This window comes from Lynx rufus, unplaced genomic scaffold, assembly GCF_022079265.1.
Source record: "Lynx rufus isolate CCGP_SWC_20201006 ecotype Redwood Valley unplaced genomic scaffold, mLynRuf1.p SCAF_56, whole genome shotgun sequence".
Lineage (NCBI taxonomy): Eukaryota > Metazoa > Chordata > Mammalia > Carnivora > Felidae > Lynx > Lynx rufus.
In genome coordinates, this window is record NW_025814874.1 from 798,946 (window position 1) to 820,575 (window position 21,630).

The 21,630-nt window shown below is 50.5% G+C and overlaps 1 protein-coding gene across 1 annotated transcript in view; it reads left to right on the forward strand.

Annotated features, from left to right (window-relative positions):
• The first annotated feature begins 209 nt into the window (after positions 1-209).
• Positions 210-21,630, forward strand: part of WDR27 (WD repeat domain 27) — a 75,144-nt gene continuing 53,723 nt past the window's right edge. The window contains 9 exon segments of the mRNA XM_047101105.1: positions 210-408; positions 6,400-6,541; positions 10,850-10,974; positions 13,031-13,144; positions 14,362-14,413; positions 16,197-16,267; positions 18,066-18,183; positions 19,814-19,946; positions 21,315-21,418. Of these exon segments, the coding sequence (XP_046957061.1) occupies positions 220-408; positions 6,400-6,541; positions 10,850-10,974; positions 13,031-13,144; positions 14,362-14,413; positions 16,197-16,267; positions 18,066-18,183; positions 19,814-19,946; positions 21,315-21,418 (1,048 nt within the window). The 5' untranslated portion in view covers positions 210-219.

The window sequence follows — 21,630 nt, forward strand, 5'->3', positions numbered from 1 at the left end:
TCTGGAAGCCCCCGGGAGGAGGGAGCTGTTGTGTGTACAGAACCTTCAGGACTTTAGTAATCGCTTCTTTTTCCTGGGGGTGTGGTGTGGGAGGTGAGTAAGCGGGTGTGGCATACTGTGTGTGTGATCACACTCATCATGGTGAGTAAACAGACTGTCATCTGTGTAACACATCAACCCCTTAGTTGTCTTCTGCGTCCCTGCGTTTTCAGATTGAGGATGGAAGAGCCACAGGGGTTTTTCTCCACTGGTGACGGCTGCGTCGGTGACACGGTCACAGAAAGGTGCCTGGTCGAATCTAAGGAGCCCGTGTCCCATGTTCAGCTTGCTTGTGGCCTGTGGTTCTGCGCTTTCCCTTTAGATGGGAATGAACTTTGCGTGTGGAGCACCTAGGACCCTTCTTACCAGGTACCTAAAAAGTTTTGTGTGTTGTTTGATGAGTCCAGGGACTTGACGAGCCTCGCGGTCACCTGTCCGTCCCTCTGATGCTGTTTGGGTGATGCTACCTTCCGCGGACTCAGCCACCAGCCAGGGGAGGAGAATGTCAACAAAACAAAACTGCTGTGTTCGTTTTTGAGTTTTAGAAAATACACTGCCTGGAATCACTTTATTAAAGACGTTTTTTCTTTAATAAGAATATAAGCAAGAAAAGGGTCATCTTAATCAAGATAAGGTGAATTTTTCTAGATTTTAGATATAGCATATTTAAGGAAGTTTGTTACGTTTATTGCAGAATATTTCACATCAAACTGACAGCTTTAAAGACATGAGTTTTCATTCAAAGATTACTCCGTGACTAGTGTAATTATCTCAGTGCTCTTAAAAGCAAGTTTCGTTGTACAAAATGCAAAAGTAAATTCTGTCAGCATTTTTGGCATTGGGATAATCCTTATCTTCATTTTGGGCTTCCGGAGTTGGAGGCCGACGATCACCGCACATGCCTCAGTGCTGTGTCTGCCTGAGAAGCCCCTCTAACTTGCCATCTTACTGGCACTCACTTTACTACGAGGAGAAGTTGTTCATCATCGTTGAAGAGAAATCTGTAGTTTGATTTTTTCCTATTGAGTTACGAGAGGTTCTTCTGTGTTTCTTCACCACAACTTGTGCTGATGAATTGGGCCTACATTCTGATGTCCAGCTTGATGTTTCTCACTTTTTCAGTGGGGTGTGGAAGACTCAGAAAAACGTGTCCCGGATATTACGTGCCATCGTTGCGATTGTAACAAGGTGAACACCACTGGGTAGCTACCATCCAGGCCTCCTCTCAGCCTGTGCTCCCTTCTCTCCTCCCTCAACTCCTGGGGCCACATGCTGGTTTTGCTCCTGTTGGAACTCTGTGTGAGTGGGGTCGTGCATCATGCTGGACTCCTTGATTCACTGTTAGGTTCGTGGGACCCGTCCACGTTTTCATCACTGCGTGGATAGACCACACTTAATCCTTTCCCTTATTGGTGGAGATCTGTTTCGTTTCCATGTTTCAACTGCTACAAGCATGTTTGTATATGTTTTTCGGTACACTCGTGTGTACAGTTGCTGAGGCGCATTGAATGTGTATATTTAGTTTAGTAGATAATGCCGAGATTCCCAGAGTGTTGTACCAACCTGTACTCCGTCAAAGGGTGTGTAAGAGTTCTAGTGGATTCACATCCTTGCCTGTACTTGGTCTTTTTGCTTTTAGGCCTTTTGGTGAGGGTCAGGGTACTTCTTTGTAATTTGCAATTCTTTGATGATTAAAGTATTGGCCATTTGGACTTTCTCTCTTGTGACATGTGTTCAGTTTCATGCTGTTTTTCTGGTGGATTATCTGTCATTTTCCTATTGACCTGAAGGAGTTCTTTATATATTCTAAATAAAAACTTCACATTAGTTTGCATTTTGTAGAGTTTTATGCCAGTGGAATCAGACAGTGCATCCTCTTTGTGTCTGGCATCTTTCACTTTGACTATTTTGGAAGTTACCTGCTTCGTTGCATGTATCAGTGGTTCATCCGTTTTCAGTATTGAGAACATTTCCCTTGTGTGAACGTACTATAATTTATTATTCATTCTCCTGGTGGTGGGCATTTAGGATATTGTCAGTTTTGAGTATTACAGATAAAATGCTGTGAATATTTGCCCATCTCTGTTTGTAAATGTCAGGTCACATTGCTTGATCGTGTTCTTTGCATCTTCTACTCATGACCTCTGGTTCTGTCACTTATTAACAGAGGCGTATTGGAGTCTGTGGCTAGACGTAGCTTGTCTGTTTTCCTTCCGTCAATTTTGCTCCGTGTATTTTGGAGCTCTGTCATTAAGCACATGTATGTTTAGTATCTTTATAGTCTCTTGGTGAATCGACACTCTTAATGTTATGAAGTGACATTTCTTTATCCCTGGTAATATTTCTTGTTCTGAAAATTTGGCTACACTTTTTCTTTTTAGGGGCTACTTTTTACCTTTTTTTTTTTTTTTTTTTAAGGACTTTATTATTTTTTCAAAAGCAGTTTTAGATTGACAGCAAAATTGAGGGGATGGTGGGGCGCCTGGGTGGCGCAGTCGGTTAAGCGTCCGACTTCAGCCAGGTCACGATCTCGCGCTCCGTGAGTTCGAGCCCCGCGTCAGGCTCTGGGCTGATGGCTCAGAGCCTGGAGCCTGCTTCCGATTCTGTGTCTCCCTCTCTCTCTGCCCCTCCCCCGTTCATGCTCTGTCTCTCTCTGTCCCAAAAATAAATAAACGTTGAAAAAAAAAAAAATTGAGGGGATGGTACAGAGATTTCCTATATACCCCCTGTGTCAACCCCACCAAACACACAACCTCCCCCACTATCAGCACCCTGCACCAGAGTCATGCATTTGTTGCAACTGATGAACCTACATTGCCACATCATCATCACCCAGAGTCCACCATTTACCTTAGGGGTCAGTCTTGGTGTTGTACATCCTATAGATTTGGGCAGATATATAATGATGCCTGTCCACCGTTTAATATCTGTCTTCTTATTCTCTTGGTGTTGTCTTTGATGGAGCAGAAATTTTTAATTTTAATGAAGTCCAGCCTGCCAGTTCTTTCTTTCATGGATCGTGCCTTTGGTGGCTTATCTGAAAAGTCATCACCAAATTTAAGTCATCTAGATTTTCTCCCGTGTTATTTTTTAGGAGTTTACAGTTTTCTCTATTGTATTGCCTTTGTTCCTTAGTCAGAATTCAGTTGACTGTATTTCTGGCTCTCTCTTCTCTGCCATTGATCTATTTTTCCTTTCTTGTGCCAATACCACTGCTCTTGATTAGAGTAGCTTCATAGTAAGTCTCACAGTCAGATAGTGTCAGTCCTCCAATTCTGTTGTTGTTCTTCATTATCATGAGACTATCCTGGTTCTTTGCCTCTATGTAAACTTGAAAATCAATTTGTTGATTTTGATTGGGTTGCATTAAATCTGTAGATCAAGTTGGGAAGAACTGACATGTTGATAATATTGAGTCTTTCTATCCATGAACATGGAATATCTCTCCATTCATTTACTTTTTTGATTTCTTTCAACAGAGTTTTATTTTTTCTCATAGAGAACTTACACAGTTTTGCTAGATTTGTCCCTCAGCATTTCGTTTGTTTGGGTGCTAATGTAAATGGTATTGTGTTTTTAATTTCAAATTCTACTTATTTATTGCTGGTATATAGGAAACCAGTGGAATTTTGTGTATTAACTTTGTATCCTACAAGCTTGCTATAATTCTTAGTTTCAGATTTTTTTTTTTTTTTTGGCCAGTTCTTTGGATTTTCTACATAGGTGAGCATATTATCCATGAACAAAGTTTTATTTCTTTTTTCTCGGTCACTATACCTTTAAACTTCCTTTTATATTGTTATTGCATTAGCTAAGACCCCCAGTATAATGTTGAAAAGGAGTGGTGAAGGGGACCTACTTGTCTTGTTTCTAATCTTGGTGGGGAAGCTTATAGTTTCTCACCATTTAATACATTAGCTTTTGTTATGTTGTGGATACTCTGTATCAAGTTGAGGAAGTTCCCGTCTATTCCTACTATACTGATAGTTTTTATGATGAATTGCCATTGGATTTTGTCAAATGCTTTTTCTACGTTTTTGATATTTTCATGTGATTTTTTTTCTTTAGCCTGTTGATGCGATGGATTAATTATTTTCAAATGTTGAACCAGCCTTGCATATTTGGAATAAATTTCCAAATCTCACTTGGTCATGGTATATAATTTTTTATACATTATTTGGTTTGATTTGCTAATATTTTGAATATTTGTTGAGTTTTGGATCTATGTTCATGAAATATATTGATTTTTAATTTTCTTTTCTTGTGATGTCTTTGTCTGGTTTTGGAATTAGGGTAATGCTGGCCTGATAGAATGAGTAAGGAAGTGTTTACTCTGTTTCCTCTGAAAATAGTGTTTTCTGTTTTCTTTCTTCAGTCTCCTGAAAGAGATTTTGGAGAATTAGTAAAATTTCTTCCTTAAATATTGGGTAGAATTCACCAGTGGATCCATCTTGGTCTGGTGCTTTCTGTTTTGGAAGGTTGTTTCCTACTGATTGTTTATATCTCTATTTAACCTTTTGAACATATGGAATAGAATTAGGACTGTTTTGATGTCCTTATCTAGTAATTCTGCAGTCTGGATTGGTTCTGGTTTTGTTTCAAGGCCATCTGGATGATTTGTCAGTAGGTGTTTTCCATGGGTATGTATTTCTCTTGGTTCTCGACTGAATAATCTTGACTCCTTGAGTTCCTGATTATTTTTGATTGACTGCTAGACAGTCTGTATTAAAAAAAATGCACAGCTGGTTTGAGGCTCTGGATGACCTTAACTTCTGGCAGAGATGATTTATGTTTGCTTCTGATAGCTGGCTGGGTGAGGAGGGCACTGGCAATTTCCGGTCACTCTAAGCCAGTCAGGGATTATGAGAACTTGGAGGTGGGCTTGTGAGCACTCTTCTATGGCCCGTTCACCTCTCCTCCTTGGACCTGGTCCTTTGGGTCACTACTCTAGCCCTGGGCGTTTGGCAACATGCCCTTCCCTCCCACTGCAGTGGGCTGTATTCTTTTTTTAAAGCAGTGTTTTAAAATGTGGTGTTTTAAGGAAAAAAATGCATGGAGTCCTCACCTTAAGGCTGTCAACTCTATTCTCAGAGGTACTTTGCAGGCAGTGGAATTCTTTGCCCTTCTCCCAATAAGATAATTCTGTTTGTACCTGAAAATGATGCATTTAATTACGCCACGTTTGTGCTTCTAGTCCCGTGAGTATCTCAGCTTTCAATGGCCTCTACCGGAATTGTCAGAAGGCTGCGTTTTGGTAGAAGTCTTCACGGGTGAATGGCCTCCCGTGCTGGATCCCTTCTCTCAGTTTCCTTCTTCTCTGGTCTTAATTCTTTGTTGCTTTCATTGCTCTCTGGTGCCTTATCTTGCTCATCTAGATGTTTTTTTTGCAAATTTTGCCAGTTTTTCTTGCCGTTCTCATCAGGAGGTTGGTACAGATGAACTGGCCTGCCATGAGCAGGTCCTCCTGTTTGCGTGATGGCCCTCACGTCAAAGCACCTACTGTGTGCTGGCTGTCAGCTCGAAAGGAGCTCCCTTAGCACAGCCCAGACAACCTCTGATCTTTCCTGATTCCATGCCATCTTCCTTATGCCCCCATTCCCTTAGGGATTCAGCCCGAACACTGATTACCTTTGCTCTTGTCCCTCTTCTATCTCGCGATGCCCGTCGGTCACAGAGTCTTTGGTTCATTGTCTGCCCCCGTCTCCATCCCTGTCACCCTAGTTCAGGCCTTTACTGTGCTGTCTTTGGAGTGTTTGGTCTCACTGTGTCCCCAGTATCGTCCCTCTTCCATCCTTGCAGCAGTGTTACAAGTCTGGTCACAGATTCCTCTGCTTGCACGTTTCTGCCGGCTTCCGGTTTCCTCGTGCTTGGTCGGAGCTGTGAACACGCTCGTCACAGTGTCGCACTTGCCCAGGCTTTCTGTGGCCCCATCGCCTTCCTCGCTTGTACCAGCAGCCTCGTAAATGTGCCTCGTCTCCCAGCGACCGGAACGCTCCCCTCCTCTTGCGGATCCTTCTCATTTCCTCAGCGTCCAGCACAGCAGGACCTCTGTGGCACACTGCAGGGACGCGACACACATTTGCTTAATTCATGACTGATGAGGAAATGGAAGAGTGAGGTGACCTGTATCATTTTACTAGTGCGCGTGATCCACGACGTTGAGTAACGGTAAGATGGTTCACCTGACCGTAACTTAGTAGTACATTAACAGGAATTTTAATAAGTGAATATGTGAAAGAAACACATTTGAAAAATTCAAGCCATTTGGTTTCTTAGGTTTGAGGTTATGCCATTATGTTCCTTTATTCTTTAAGTGTTCTCTGTAGTTGATGATATTTCTCTTCTTGTTAACTTTGTTAGCCTCTCATCCTAAGAAGACACCGTCAGCCGATCACTGCTGTGACATTTGGAAATACAGTGAGTCCACTTCTCATCTGTTCCGCATCACAGGATTATGTTATGTTGTGGAGTCTGGATGAGTGCAGACGGAAAGTGCTTCTAGGTAAATGAACCCTTAAAATACGTTTAAAAAAGTATAAAAGGGAACGACTCACCCTTAAATGGACTTGGTAACATACAGGGGCTTGGGAGCATTTTTGACGCCTTTAACCTTGAAACTGAGTGTCCAAGCTGGATGTTCTGTGTGGGAAGCTTACCAGGCATTCACACGTGCTGACTTTTGCCGTGTGTGGATCTGATATGATAGGCTCGTTAGTTTTAATCTTACGTATTTCCTTATTTTGATATCTGTGATTTTTTTGGGCCTCTGAAAACAGGTAGGCAACTGAAGTGTTCTTTCCTTACAGAGACCGTGAGGGGAGGGAAACACATTTCAAATAGGCAAGTAACTGGTTGTTGGTTGTGGGGAGCGCAGCAGAGAAAGGCAAGGTGTCGACAGAGGACGTGGGCAGGACACGTCCACGTGGTGTCATCTCTGGGGAGGTGGCTTTTGAGCTGGGGGATGAGGAGGAGCTGGACGCAAGCGAGGGCCGGTGCCGGACGGTGGCCCCGTGCCACGTGGGAGCGGCGTTGCCGGCAGAGCCGGCCGTGTGCGCACGGGTCCTCTGTGCACGGAACCTGACCTGTCTGAAGAGCTGAGAGGGAGCCCGTGGGGTGGGAGCATGGGGACATTAGAGCTTGAGCAAACAAAATTGAGAAGTTAGGTGAGGACCACGGTAAGGAGTGTGAACGTTATGTAATTAGTGACACTGAGAATCCGTAGGACTACTCCAAATAGGTGTCAGGGGACCTTAGGCGACCGTGTACATGATAGTAGTATATGTCCGTGTGTATAAAACGCAGTTAATAGAATGGAAGACCTCACTTCATTTAACTTGTAGCGTGAGCGCAGTATCAGTGTATCACCACAGCACACACACACGTACTTCTGTGATACACACGCATGTGGTACAGACGTAGCCACACACACATACACATAAATAGTATATACACATGCTCATACATATGCAGTACACAAACATACGTAGTGCACGCAAGCACAGTGCATGCATGAATGTACATACGCATGGCACACCCACATAGAGCACGCACACGTATATAAACGTGGCATGCACATGCACGATACACGTCGTACACAAAGCACATACACGTATAACATACACACACGCACATGTAACATACATGCATGTGCAAATAGTACATACACACCTGCACATATACACACGTAGTATTTGTACGCACATATAGCACATATATACACACCCACACGTACGTGCACATATTCGATATTTATGTAGTACCCACACATGTACATACATATATGGCAACGCACATGTAAACCTACACACATACACCTACACAGATAGTGCACACATACGTATGCATGCACACACATAGTACATAATGCATGCATATGTGTAGATACAATAGTACATACATGCAGGGATGTGCATACAGGCATGCATGTATACGTATAGTGCACATATATACACTTATAACATACGTATACATGCACACAGAGTATATGCAGACATACACAGATACACACATAGTGCATATACATTCATGCACGCAGTGCATGCTACATACTACATGCATACGTGAGCACATATGCATATGTGCACGCACACGCATATATGCAGTACATAGACCTGCATACACATACGTAGATGGACACATGTGCATATAGTACACACATAGAGCACACGCACACACATGTACGTATGTATACAGCACACACAGGTATACATGTACACAGAACATGTACACATGTGCACAGCACACGCATAAGTATATAACCCATGTACATTTGTGTATATGCATACACGTACACACGTGCATACCACACATGTGAATATAGTAATAGCAACACACATGTGCCTACGTGTATAGCACATGCACACACACGTGCGTCAGCATACAACACGCACACATGTACCTGTGTGTATGGCACACATACGTGTAGTAAGCACACACCACACATGTACCCGTGTGTGCAGCAATGCTCACACATGCATGTAAGCATACAGCACACACATGTACCTGTGTATGTAAGCACACAGCACGCACACACATGTACATGTGTATCTACCATGTGCATACATGTACGTGAGTATACACATGTGTACCTGTGTGTATAGCACATGCACACATGTACATAAACACAGAGCACTCACGTACATGTACATGTTGTATAGCACGTGCACACATGAACGTGTGTACACAGGGCACGCACACACATCTGTACAGTGAACCCCATGTTAGCGATTTGTTCCCCGTATGGGTCTTTGTCAATAAGTAGCCTTCCGTGTTGGAAGGGCTGTGTCCCAAGGTTTACTTTTAGGTCGCCCTTCAGAACTCCTGTACGTTTTGACACACGTGGTCCACTGCATGGACAGGGGGTCGAAGCTGGGCCCTGAGGCACAGCATTCACGCTCACGCGGAGCTCAGTCTGGTGGGTGTGCCAGGGCTGCTCTCGTGTCTTCAGCTGCGGCAGTGGGACCGGAACGGGCTCGTTCTGCCCTCACTGCAGGGATGGGGAGGGGGTTCTCAGAAGCCGCAGGCCGCTGCCTGTGCCCCCGTGGCCTGGGCCGGGTGCAACGCAGCCAGGCTTGGTTTCTGCGCCCGTGGAGAAGGCAGGCTCACTTACAGTACCTTCGCGTCCAAGAGCGATTTGTGTTTGCACTTGGACTTGGGAAACGGCACGTGGCCTGGGACCTTGGAGTGCTCCATCATTGGTCACTTGTCCTCAGTCTCCTTTGCTGGCTCCTTGTCACTCTCCCACCTCTTAACGTTGGCACAGGGGCTTTTCCTGTTGCCCCTCAAAAATCACTCCCTTGATGACAGCCAGGCTCTGACAGCTGCCACCTGTGCTCTCGCCGAGGCCGCGGTCCCGACTGCGGCCTCGGGTGTGAACTGCCCTGGACGCGCCCACGTGCACAGCTGATAGCTCTGAAGCTTACCTGTCCTGACCACCTTTCCCGCACCTGCCTCCCACAGCCTTCCCTGCGGCCGCTCCGGTCAGAAGTCGTGGCATTGTGTCCTGTCTTCCTTCCTCGTCTCCACGTCCTCCCAACCCCCGGCTTCCGTCTGCTCTCCCTTCAGAACACATGCAAAGCGTGGACGCTTCTCACACCTGCCTTCACCGTGCCCCGCAGGTTCACTCGCTGGCGCATTGTGCCGGCGCTCCCCGCTCCCCCCGTTCTGTCCCAGTCCTGTCCCAGGGCTCTGCTCTCAACTCCACGGCCAGGGCTCCCTGCGAAATTGGAGTCTGAGTGCATCACACCGCTGCCCAGAGCTCTCCAGGGCCTTCCCGACAAAGCTACAGGAGCCCTACCTCTACCCCAGCTTCAGGGAACAGTCCAGGCACAGTGGCCTGCCCCCGGGGCCATCTCAGGATCCCTGCTGATTCTGCCACGTCCAATTCTCCGGTGCCGTGGGCCCTTCTGACCACCACCCTGGACCCCAGGCCCCTTTTGTGCTTTGCTTTTTCTTACGGTGTTCACTTCCTTCTAGCACTGTATGTAATTCATTGACATATTTTGGTTATTGGTGTCTAAGTGCCCCCACCTCCTACCCCAGCGTAAGCTTTCCACGAAGGCGGGACTTGGTTTCGTTTGTTGGTCTCTCCCGAGTGCCTGTAGAGATGCCAGGGGTAGCATCGGTGCCTGCTAAATACTCGTGGAGCGGACCCATGGGATTAGCCTGGCCAGACGAGAACTCCCACGTGGTGTGTGCACGGCTCCCTTTCTGTAGGCTCGGGGTCTTGCTGTTGACATGACCTTGCTGGACAGCAAGCAGCCTCAGTCTCACGGCCCAGCCCGGTGGTGCTGAGTCCTCACTGCCCGGTGCTGGCTTGGTCGAGGGGCCCTGCTTGAAGCTGAGGGCTGGCTTGTGTCGTTGCCTTGGCCCCGCAGGCCTGCCCGGAGATGTCCTCGTGGCGTGGGCAGGTCTCGGAGGCTCGGATGGGCGCCCTGTGCCTTTGCCTGTCTGGAGCGAGCCCGGGAAGCTCGCGCGGCCAGGCTTGGAGCAGGTGTGGTCACGGGGGGAGGGACGAACCGGGACCGTGGGCCATTCTGTGTGACCCCCGCATGTTCGCACGTGCAGCCTTCGCAGAGACCTGTTATCTGCAAAGGCACAGAGTCATCTTCCGATGGACGGTTCCTGCGTTCCGCATGCTTCCAGAAGAACTGTTTGCACTTGATCGTTTCAGTACCGTCGAGGAGCTAATGTCGCGTCAGAGTCCTTGTTACTCCGCATCACGTAGAGAGAGAGGGCTGCGTGGTCGGTGATTCCCTGTGGCTCGTGGGCCACTCTGACGGCCCGACACTAACAGTGAAACTCCCTCTAGGGCTGACTCCTCGAGGGCTCGTCCTGGGCACCCTTCTGGGGAAGGCGCTGTATTTGAGGCTGAGCCCGGACGACCGAGCAGCTGCGGTGTGTGCCGGGAATAAAATCTTTATGCTGGATACCGAGGTGGGTGCCGCGTCTGCCGGCGGGGCCTCCCTGGGGCCCTGCCCGCCTCTCGTCGACAGTATCTTCACGTGGGCGTATTTTCGTCAGGGCGTTAGGGAAAGCGAGGGAAAACACGTCTTTGTCCTGCGCTGGGAAAAAGCCCCCTGAACCAGCTGCTGCTGTTTCAGGCCAGTCGGGAAACCTGTGCACGGCATCCGGCTGTCAGGGTGCTGAGTGAGGGCGCTCAGTCCGACCTCATTTCTCTCATTTCCTCCTCCTCTGCGGGCTTCTCAAAGCGCTCACAGAGTGCCGCTTTCGCTGATCTCTTTTACCAAACTTGCTTCCTTCGGAGCTGGATGTTTCTCAGTTATCTCTTCACTGGGATGGGTGTAAGGGACCGTGTCTCCCCTTCCTCTTGGTGACTTCACGTCTCGCATCTGATTCTGGAATGGGAGCCCTGGAGGGTCAGCCAGGTGTAAGAGAGCAGGGGTGGGTTGAAGGAGGCCTCTTGTTTCCTCGGCGTTACGTCTGCCAGAGACTTTGGGGACAGATCATCCAAGGCCTGGTGTTGTGTCTTGGCTGCTATTTGCCAAATGAGTGCAGCTAACAAAGCTCTTAGCCTACGAAGACTGTTTTGCCACACCCACTTAAAAAACGCTAGGTTATGGAGAACGTTAGGCGTGAAATCTTACTCGAGGATCAGCTGATGGCGGGCTTTCTGTGTGCTAGGCAGTTTGGGGCCCAGAGCGTCCGTTTCTGCGCTCAAGTGATTTTTGGCCAAATTGTGAAATTGAGGCTCACACAAAGGGCTAGTGTTGTCGGTGAAGTCACAGGTGAGGGGACGTGTCCTAGGGTTCAGAATGGCTTTGGGGGTTGTTCGGCGACGCAGGGCTCACCGCCCTCGTGGGACGAGCCAGGAGGGCGGAGAGCCCCGTCGGTCCCGGAAGCAGAGATGCGGGACCGGAGTCAGGTGTCAACCCCGCGGGCGAGCAGGGAGGTGGCGCCTGTTGGCTCCACCGGCCGGCCCACGCTGCCCTCTCCCTTCCTTAGCGGCCCGTACGAGGTGAGTGCGGGCTGCCCACGAACCTGGGGTGTGGTAGCACCGTTCCCCGAGCACTAGGGGGGCCCGGTTTGTGAGACTTGCTCTGAGAGACTTTAAACGAGTGCGAACACTTTAACGTAAGCCACGACCGTAAGTACTGAGAGGAAACGGGGTATTCTTTAGGACAGTGTCGTGTTACGGAAGTTGGAGGCAGCAGAAATGTGTATGTCCTCACGTCCAATCTGGAAGTGAGCCTGTTCTTGTGCACATCGCCACCTCGCCTTTTGTTTTGGCCCGTCTGGTGACGAGAGGCAGAAGTGGCCGTGCCGCACAGGGGTCTCTGGTCGCTCTGGGAACGTCTTCTCGGTGTAAGTGCTTACTTGTTGGTCAAGTCGCTGTGTGGGTACGGCTGCGTACGTATTCCCCGCATGTGTGTGCGGGGACATGATCTTGTCTGACCGGATGCTGTAGGGGTTGAAGAGCAGTCCCGACCCCAGGCGCCCGGAGTCCCAGGTGAACGGCACCAGCACCTCTCGGCCGCGCTATGTGATTCCGGCTTGTGACGCTGTCTTCTGGGGCTGCCTGGTTTTAACAGGCTTCAGGGGCTTAGGAGGAAGGCTACCTTGGTAGTAGATGAACACGCTGTCCTGTGTTATCTCAAGACGCCGTCCCCACCCCTGCAGGGCTGTTCTGGGAAGTCCTGGCACGGGAGGGTGGCTTCAGGGCAGCACACGGTGTAGATGGGAAGGTGCGAGAGCCCGGCCTTCCCGCTGCCTGGCTCTGTTCGGGGTCGGCCTCAGTTAGCCTTGTCTCTAAACTTGCCGTGCACATGGCCCCGGGAGGCCTCTGCTTCCTTCCCTCTCAGCTCAGCCGTCTGACTTTGAACTTGTAGGGTTATATACAAGTACTTTTCACATTTGGAAAAGGGAATTGTGTGGACTTTAACAGAAACCGTTTCCTGTGAGGTGTATGTAACTTCTTAACGAGAGTTTCCAGAACATTCAGTTACTGATCTTCCTTCACAAACTCTCCCAGAGCCGGTCTACACTAGCTGTGCTAGAGGGTCACCGGGGCCCCGTGACTGCAGCTGAGTTCTGTCCATGGCAAACACATATCATCATTTCAGTGTCTGAAGACAGAAGCTTTAAGGTAAGGGCATGGGCACCGGGATACTTCAGATGCTTTCTAGAAGGACTTTCTGGTTTGTGGTCCCTGCACATACACTCTTGTGTCGGCCAGGAGTGTCCCAACGTCCCCAGCTGGGCTTGGGTTACCTGCGGGCCCCTCCTCCTCAAGTCCAGGGCCTTCGGGAGCTAGAACATCAAATTTACTTCCATGTTACTTCCTAAGGGCCCAGAGCAGAAGAAGCATCTTCCGGTAGCAGAGGATTCAGTCAGAACTAAACTGAGGTTGAGAAGGAAAGAACTTAAAAAAATTTTGTTTAACGTTTTATTTATTTTTGAGACAGAGACAGAGCATGGACAGGGGAGGGGCAGAGAGAGAGGGAGACACAGAATCCGAAACAGGCTCCAGGCTCCGAGCTGTCAGCACAGAGCCCGATGCAGGGCTCGAACTCACGAACCGCGAGATCATGATCTGAGCTGAAGTCGGACGCCCAACTGACTGAGCCACCCAGGCACCCCAAGAAGGAAAGAACTTAAAATGCCAGCTAAGCTCCCATCAGACTCCGAGCCAGCCGGTATTAGGTCTGTTATCTTATTGACCAAGTGAGGACTTCTCCATGGTGACTGGAAGAAAAGTTGAGGGTAATTTAGGCACATCTGCAGAGTGACAGAGGAGAGAGACGGAAAATACTTCTGTTGTCTTCTGGAAGTTTCTGCCCCATAGAATTGGCCTCACGGGTGCTGTTTCCCGTGCTGTGAGCAGGCCGCCTGGGCTCAGCCCCAGTCCTTCCAGCTGCTGGTGATGGATGAGCGGTGCTGTGCCTCACTTTTCCTGTCTTTAAGATGGACATGAGGGTGCCCATTGTCTCACGGGGGCTTGGAGAATGGGAGCTGATGTTTGGAGAGCACTGGAGGGTGCCCGAAAAAATAAACATGTACTTTTAGTCAGGGTATCAATTACTGTGGCCTTCACACCTCTTCTTGGCAACGTCTCCAGCCTCGTCTTGGGTCTTCCCAAACCCACAGATTGTTATTTCTGGAAATGCTAGCTTTCCCCGCTGTGATTCTGACACCTTTTATGGTGTTGCTACAGTTTTATTGTTTATGTGCCTGTTTTATTACTATTTTCTCCTTTAGGTAACCGTTCACGTGAATTAATTTGTAATTGAGCAGAAGCATTAGTTCACGCTGTGTCAAATGGCAGAATTGTACCTCCTCTAAAAACCAAGTGTCTTTCCAAAGGTCTGGGACCATCACGCAGGATCACCACTGTACAGCTCAGCAGTGCTAACAGGTGACTGGACCCGCGGACGGATGTTCTGTCGGGCCGCGTGCCGCTCCGTAGGCTGGACGCGCCCCATCCAGGGTCTCCGTGCCCCTCACGAGCAGCTGTGTTGCACCCGTCTGCACAGCGTAAGGATTCACTTCACAGGCACATTTCCCGAAGTTTTTAACTTAAAATTGAGCATGTGTGTGCTTTCTGGAAGCGCCATCCAGTGAGGCCTCTGCAGGAGGCATCTGCCCCACGGGCCGAGCGTGTGGTCGGGCAGAGTTTGCACGGTCCTGCGCTGCAGGCCATCCTGTGCCCTCCTCACACTGTCTGTGCACCGGTGAGTCCCCGGCATGCGTCGGCAGGTCCCTGCAGAGCGTGCCGTCCTGGCCTGCGGTGCCCTCTGCCTCCCTCCGCCTCCCTCCGCCTCCAGGGCTGCTGTCCCAGCACCCTGAGCGTCTCCTACTTCACATGGGGGAGGGGGGCAGAGAACTAACAGAAGACGGTCCCTTTCTTGGGATGAGTCCCGTGAAAACACGGCTTAACCAACGTGCAGGTGCCTTGTGATCTGGTGCAGTTTCTGCTATATTTCCCAAAGGATTCAGCATTCTTCCCGGTGCCACTCATCTGTGTGTGGAACAGAATGTTTTAACAACTTGAATCCGTTTGTCAATCACAGGGACAAAGCACATCTCTTAGAATTTTGTTGGAATTCTTTTCCTGAAATTAATTGTGTGGAATTATTTGACTGTCAAGAAAATAATTACAAACTTGATTTTGCATATCATTTATAGTTTATGTAGGGCATACAATGGTTAAAAATTTTTTTTTAACATTTATTTATTTTTGAGAGACAGGGAGACAGAGCACGAGTGGGGGAGGGGCAGAGAGAGAGGGAGACACAGAATCCGAAGCAGCTCCAGGCTCCGAGCTGTCAGCACAGAGCCCGACGTGGGGCTTGAACTCACGGACCGCGAGATCATGACCTGAGTGGAAGTCGGATGCTCAACCGACTGAGCTATCCAGGGGCCCCGGGCATACAATGTTTTTAAATGTCCCATTTATTTTAATTCTCCTTCTGAATTCTTGACAATTTAGATTCAGAATAAGTTTTAAATTAAATGACACATGCTAGGCAACAATTTAAACAGTAGGCATCATTTAATTGCCGTTTTCCTGACTAGACCCACGATTTTATTCCTGTTACAAGTTTAATGCCTATTGGGCACTAGTGCTGTTGATGGTGTGGGTGTGGGGCTGCCTGGCATCGGTCGTGCGGGAGAGCTTTGAACGGACTGGTCCGTTGGCTCCGACCTGGACTGGAAGCTTCCCCCCCCACCCCCTGCCACATCCCCCCCCCCCCCCCGCCGGCCTTTTTCTGGTGGGCGGTGTCGCTACTTCCCTCACACACGTTCTCAGAACGTGTCTGCACTTGAGGTTTTTTTTTTTTAATTTTTTTTTTCCAACGTTTTTATTTATTTTTGGGACAGAGAGAGACAGAGCATGAACGGGGGAGGGGCAGAGAGAGAGGGAGACACAGAATCGGAAACAGGCTCCAGGCTCCGAGCCATCAGCCCAGAGCCCGACGCGGGGCTCGAACTCCCGGACCGCGAGATCGTGACCTGGCTGAAGTCGGACGCTTAACCGACTGCGCCACCCAGGCGCCCCATGCACTTGAGGTTTTTATTTGCTGGTGAAGAAGTTATTTCAGGATAGTTCAGACTTGACTAAAAATATGTGTAAGTAAAACCTGGAGAGCTTTCAGTTTAAATATTTACAGCTCAATTTTTACGTATTCCCACTGTAGCCTCCCCGCTCCTGAGTCTCCTCGTGGATGAAAAGAGCCAGCAGTTGGTGGCGGGATGTGCAGACGGGCAGGTGAGGGGACCGCAGGCTGGAATCTCAGTTCCAAACGTGACGGTGACCGCACGAGCGTCTGCAGAGAGGTCTCTGCTCCGACGCTCGCGTGTGTTCTTTCTGGTTTGAAGACCCCGTTGACCCCAGCAGCTGAGCTGTTCCTTCTGGGGCCGCGGCATCCGTGTGGGGCTCACTCGCACGCACCCAACAGCCTGTGAAGAGCCAGCTTTATGGAGCTTGAAAAATTGGAAGATACTTGATTCTTTTCAGAATTTAGTTTCTCAGGTGAGCCATTCAGGTGTGCTTCCCCAAGTATGGATTCTGTTCTCTTCTTACACAGTTGCTGTGGAGAAAATTTGGGCAGGATGCTGTATTAGGAAATAACCAAACACCCCATTCAGGCACTTCCGGTCAGCACACGTGTGGGGCTCCCCTCGCCAGGCAGTCCTCCACCACGCTGGCTGGACGGCCTGCAGTTTAACTCCGTTCTGACGCTGTCTAGGTGGAGACCCACAGGTTAAGGGCTCAGCCCGTGAGACTCCACCCCCCTTCAGATGCCAGTCACAGGTGGTAGGTCCCCGGCTACTCGAAGTTTCTGCCCAAACTGCCTGCAAATTGGAGGTTCCCACGCCCCCGCTTGGGGTTCGACTAATTTGCTAGAGAGCCTTGCGGAACTCGGGAAGCGTTTATTTACGGGTTCACCCGTCTATTAAAGGGTGTGATGGAGAACACAGCAGCCAGATGGGGGGGTGTAGATGGCGAGGGGGGGAGGGTCCCGCGTGTAGAGCTGGGGGTGGGGTCAGCCTCCCAGTGTGGACGTGGTCACCAGCCTGGAAGCTGGGTGTAACGGAGGCCTCGTCAAGTAGGTGCGAGACAAGGTGCGATTGATTAACTCTTGCCCGCTGGTGATTGAACCCAACCCAACCTCCGGGTCAGGGGCGGGACCGAAAGCTGCCAGCCTCTCATCATCACCTGTGGCTCCCCTGGCCACCCGCCCCCACCCTTGGGGCTTTCCAACAGGCACTTGTTCACACAACAAAAGACACCTTTGTCCTTCTCTTCACTTGGGAAATTCCGAGGGTTTTAAAGGAGCTCTGTGTCAGGAAGAGGAAATCCACATACATGCATTTCTTAGTTATAACTCACAGTATCACGGGTGTATTTTTGGAAACGAGGAAATTTTATCTTTCTTTTTTTTTTTTAATTTTTTTTTTAATGTTTGTTTATTTTTGAGACAGAGAGAGACAGAGCATGAACAGGGGAGGGTCAGAGAGAGAGGGAGACACAGAATCTGAAACAGGCTCCGGGCTCCGAGCTGTCAGCACAGAGCCCGACGCGGGGCTCGAACCCACGGACCGCGAGATCGTGACCTGGGCCGAAGTCGGAAGCTCAACCGACTGAGCCACCCAGGCGTCCCTATCTTTCTTTTTGACAAAGGTGACTGCTGTCACCCGTGTCTTTTGGCCGGGTGACACGTGGGTGTATTCGCACCTGTGTGTCCGTGCCCTTGGGCTCCGAGCGACTGGCGTGGACCGTGGGGGTCAGAGCACATCGCCCTCCTGGGCGGAGTGTTGTGAGTCAGAGGGGGCGTCTGCACCCAAGTCGGGGGGCCGAAGAAGCGCCCGGAGGCTCCGCTGTGGAGGGAAGGGAGGGGTCCAAGCCGCCTCTGAGGCCACGTGCAGTGTGTCTCCCTCTCCTGACCCGTCTTTCTCCTTGGGCTCGAGCCACGCCCACCTGTGATGACGGGCTTCCGTGTGTGTGCGCGTGTGTGTGCGTGTGTGTGTGCGCGCGCGCGTGTGCGCCTGCTCTGCTTTCTCAGCTTTGGGTCTTCAGTTTGGTTGAAAGACATCATTATCGTCGTGTGACCCGAGTTGACCTAAAGAAGAAGAGAGAGACTTTCTCCAGGAGGGTCGAGTCCAGGTTGTGCAGCCTGCCAGGTAATGCCTCTCAGACCCCCCCCCCCATACCCCGCCCCGTGGGGCTCCCGCCCTGGCGCTCTCCAAGCTGATCAGCCTGCCAGGGTCCTGGGTTAGGGGAGGGGGCCGGAGAGGGGGCGGGGACAGGTGGAGCGTCTGACCTCAGAGCTCCACCAGCACCAGGCGGATCTTGTGAGGGAGGATGGGGTGGGCCAGGCACCCATCCTGTGTGCGGGGCGCTGCGGTCCGGTGACCAGGAGAGCGTGTGTTCCCCGGCCCAAGGCAGCGGCTTCCTGGCTGCTGTGGGTTGTCATGGTGCTGAGGGGTCCAGGGTGGACAGACCTACCTTCCAGAGCTGTTCCATGCCGAGCTGACTGAGCAGACTGGTGCCCTGCGTGTCCCCACCCCCCACCCTCACCCGGCCTCCCCTGCGTGCCCACACCCCTCCCCCCTCCCCCGCTGCGTGACCCCATCACCTCCTGGGCCTCCCCTGTACTCCCCTGTCCCTCATCCCCTCCCCCCCCCCCCCCAGGACGCCCCTGTGCGTCCCCATCCCCTTGGGCTGGCACAGTCCCTTTGCTCTGCACTATTCTCCCTCTGCCCACAGTTGGTTCTGATGGGGGAAACAAAGGCAGAAAGATGTGATAGAGTTGAATTTCCTCATACCCTGAAGCCCACTGACAAGATACTTGAGGCCGGCAGAGGAAAATGTTTCTCCGGGGACTCCCTTTGTCTTCATGTTAGTGCTTTGCTAGAGGGAAGAACCACCTTAGCCTGGCAATAGCCAGGCCTCCAGGATCTTAAGTGGCTACTTTAGCAGACGCAAGTCCTTCTGGGGACTCCCCTAGTCTTTACCTCCCCCAGCTCCCAAGTGCATAACCTGTCACTCCTCGGGACCCCAGTGCAGCCCTTCCTGCCCTCGGGTCCTGTCCCCGTGCGTGCTTTAATAAAACCGTCCCGTTGCACGGAAGACGTCTCAAGAATTCTTTCTTGGCTGTTGGCCCGGGACCCCCACCCCCACTCCAAACCTCATCAGCCCCTACCTGGCCACACCTCCCTTCCTCACCCTCTGCTCTCGTACCTACCACAGTGTCACAACGGGAGTGGATGGTCTGTTGGGAGAGCTGTGGACTTTCCTCCTCAGTCCAGCCTGGGACTCCTGTGGGGCACGGGCAGTGCACTGACTCTCCTGTCACAGCGAGTTCGGCTTTTCCCTGCTGCCCCCAAGTCTCTCACCATTCTTCCTGCTCTTTGGTGTAGCTTGTGTCTCCCCTCCCCTCCCCTGGCCTTCCCGAAGGTCGGGAATTACCTTTATTCAGTGTACCTGCTTTCTTCCTAATGCTTTAAATCTTGGTTTTCATGACCTCTTGTGTGAAGGCCCATTTATTAGCAGGTAAACCTGATCCTGCCTTAAGAACAGGGTTAAACTCTAGGTGTGCCTGACACTCCACGTTCCTTCTTTCCAGGCCTCACATATGGGGTCTGCTCTGTATTTATAACCTTGTTCTTTACCTCGTGTAAGTCTGAGGGCTTTCCTTGACTCGTGACCTGATTACTCTAGCCCACGTGTATTTCCATCAACATCCCGTGGTGCCAACTGTTTGCCTTTAACTCAACTGATCATTTTAATCTCAGCTCAGATTATCAATAGTTCTGTTCCTAGAGGAGAATCGGCGTCCCTGTGCACACGGCCTGGAGAAAGGAGAGGACATGGAAGGAAGCCTGCCTGTCCTGGGCCTGGCTCCCTGTGACCTTTCGCTCCTGCTCAGTTCTGAGTGTGGATGGTGAGTATGATGAACTTGGCCAGTGCCATGTGAAGAAAACTTTACCAAATTAGGTTCATTTTTGAAGAATGATTAAACTAAAACCAAATTATTTTTGTCTGTGAGAATAATAATAACTGTGAAGTGTTTTTAGGACTGCATGCTTCGAGTCTTAAAGTTGGTAAACTTGGTCAATTATTTCTAAGTCTATTTAATAAAAGAAATATTAATTTTAATTTCACTCACCAAAATCTAGGCAGATCTTAAAAAAAATATTTTTAATGTTTATTCATTTTGGGGAGACAGAGTGGGGGAGGGCAGCGAGAGAGGCAGACACAGAATCTGAAGCGGGCTCCAGGCTCTGAGCTGTCAGCACAGAGCCCGACGCAGGGCTCAAACCTCCGAAGCGTGGGATCATGACCTGGGCCAAAGTCGGACGCCCAACCGACTGAGCCCCCTAGGCGTCCCTAGGTAGATCTTGATTGCATAATAAGGTAAAGGAGGATATAATCGTGACTCCCCCTAAACTTCCCCCATCTGTCTGTATATCAGACATTTAAGAATGTATCATGATGGCTTTTACTGAGTGTGGAAAGGTCTAGGGACGACGGGGCCTCTGGTCTCCCTGGACAAGAGGGGTGCTCCCCTGGACGGGGAGCTGGCCGTGCTGTAGGGCCAAGTGTCCGCACAGGTGCCAGGCTGGGTGGGAACACACATCTGGCCTGTGCTTTGGTCAGGGCCAGGCCTTCCGCCCCTGGGGTGCACATGGGGTGGCAGGGACCCACCTGCCTGGCCGCCTTCTGGACGGCCGCGGGTGTGTGCGGGCCTGAGAATGAGCCCAGAGTGAGAAAGAGACAGTCCTAGAGCCGTGTGAGGCTCCAGGGGACCGAGTGGCAGGCGGGAGAGAGGGCGTGGAGAGTCCTTCAGAGTCCAAGTCTGGCATAGCCAGAGGAGGCCTATTGGCCCTTTGTTAACATTGACCCTGTTTGCACATCGATGGAAGAGGAGGTAGAGCTGCGGTCGGTATCTCCTGAGCTCTGCCACGGTGGTCTGTTCCCTGTTAGCGGGGCTCCTCATCTCCAGACACCACCCGGCAGGACGCAGGTGCCACGTGGCCGCCTCGAAGGGATGGACGTGGCACCGGCTGCCACCTTGAGCTCGGAAGAAGTGATAGCCTTGCAGGTGACAGTCGAGTTGCGGTCAGGTCGCGGCCGTCTCGTCTTCACTGGACAGTGGGTTTCCAGGAAACCCGAGACCGTTGAACACCAGCCTGATCGAGTGCGGTTCTGGGTCATAAATGCCGAGAGCCGGCTGCCTGCTCAGTGGCAGCTGTGGGACGGAAGCCTGAGGGGTGAGACCGCCACGTCGTTCTTTTTCTTTGAAAAGTAGCCTGCCTTCTGAGAGTGCCCCGTGCCTGTGGGTTGGAAGCTCCTCTGGCTTCCTCATACTTAACTTGGCGAACTTCGAATTGGAAGGCGTTTTACGTTACAAGGGTAAGGTGAAAGTTCAGGTCACCTTTGATCTAAATTTCATGTAACTTCTATTAATGTCTTCCTCTGCCACGGGAGGGTGACACCTTCAGCGTAGAAAGTCTGGTCACCAGAACGTGCAGACGAGGCGTGTTCGCCATGCGTCAGGCCACGGGCAACTTCTGGGTCCCAAGGCCATGCTGTTAGCTCACTCCGACCTCTGGGTGGGTCTCCCT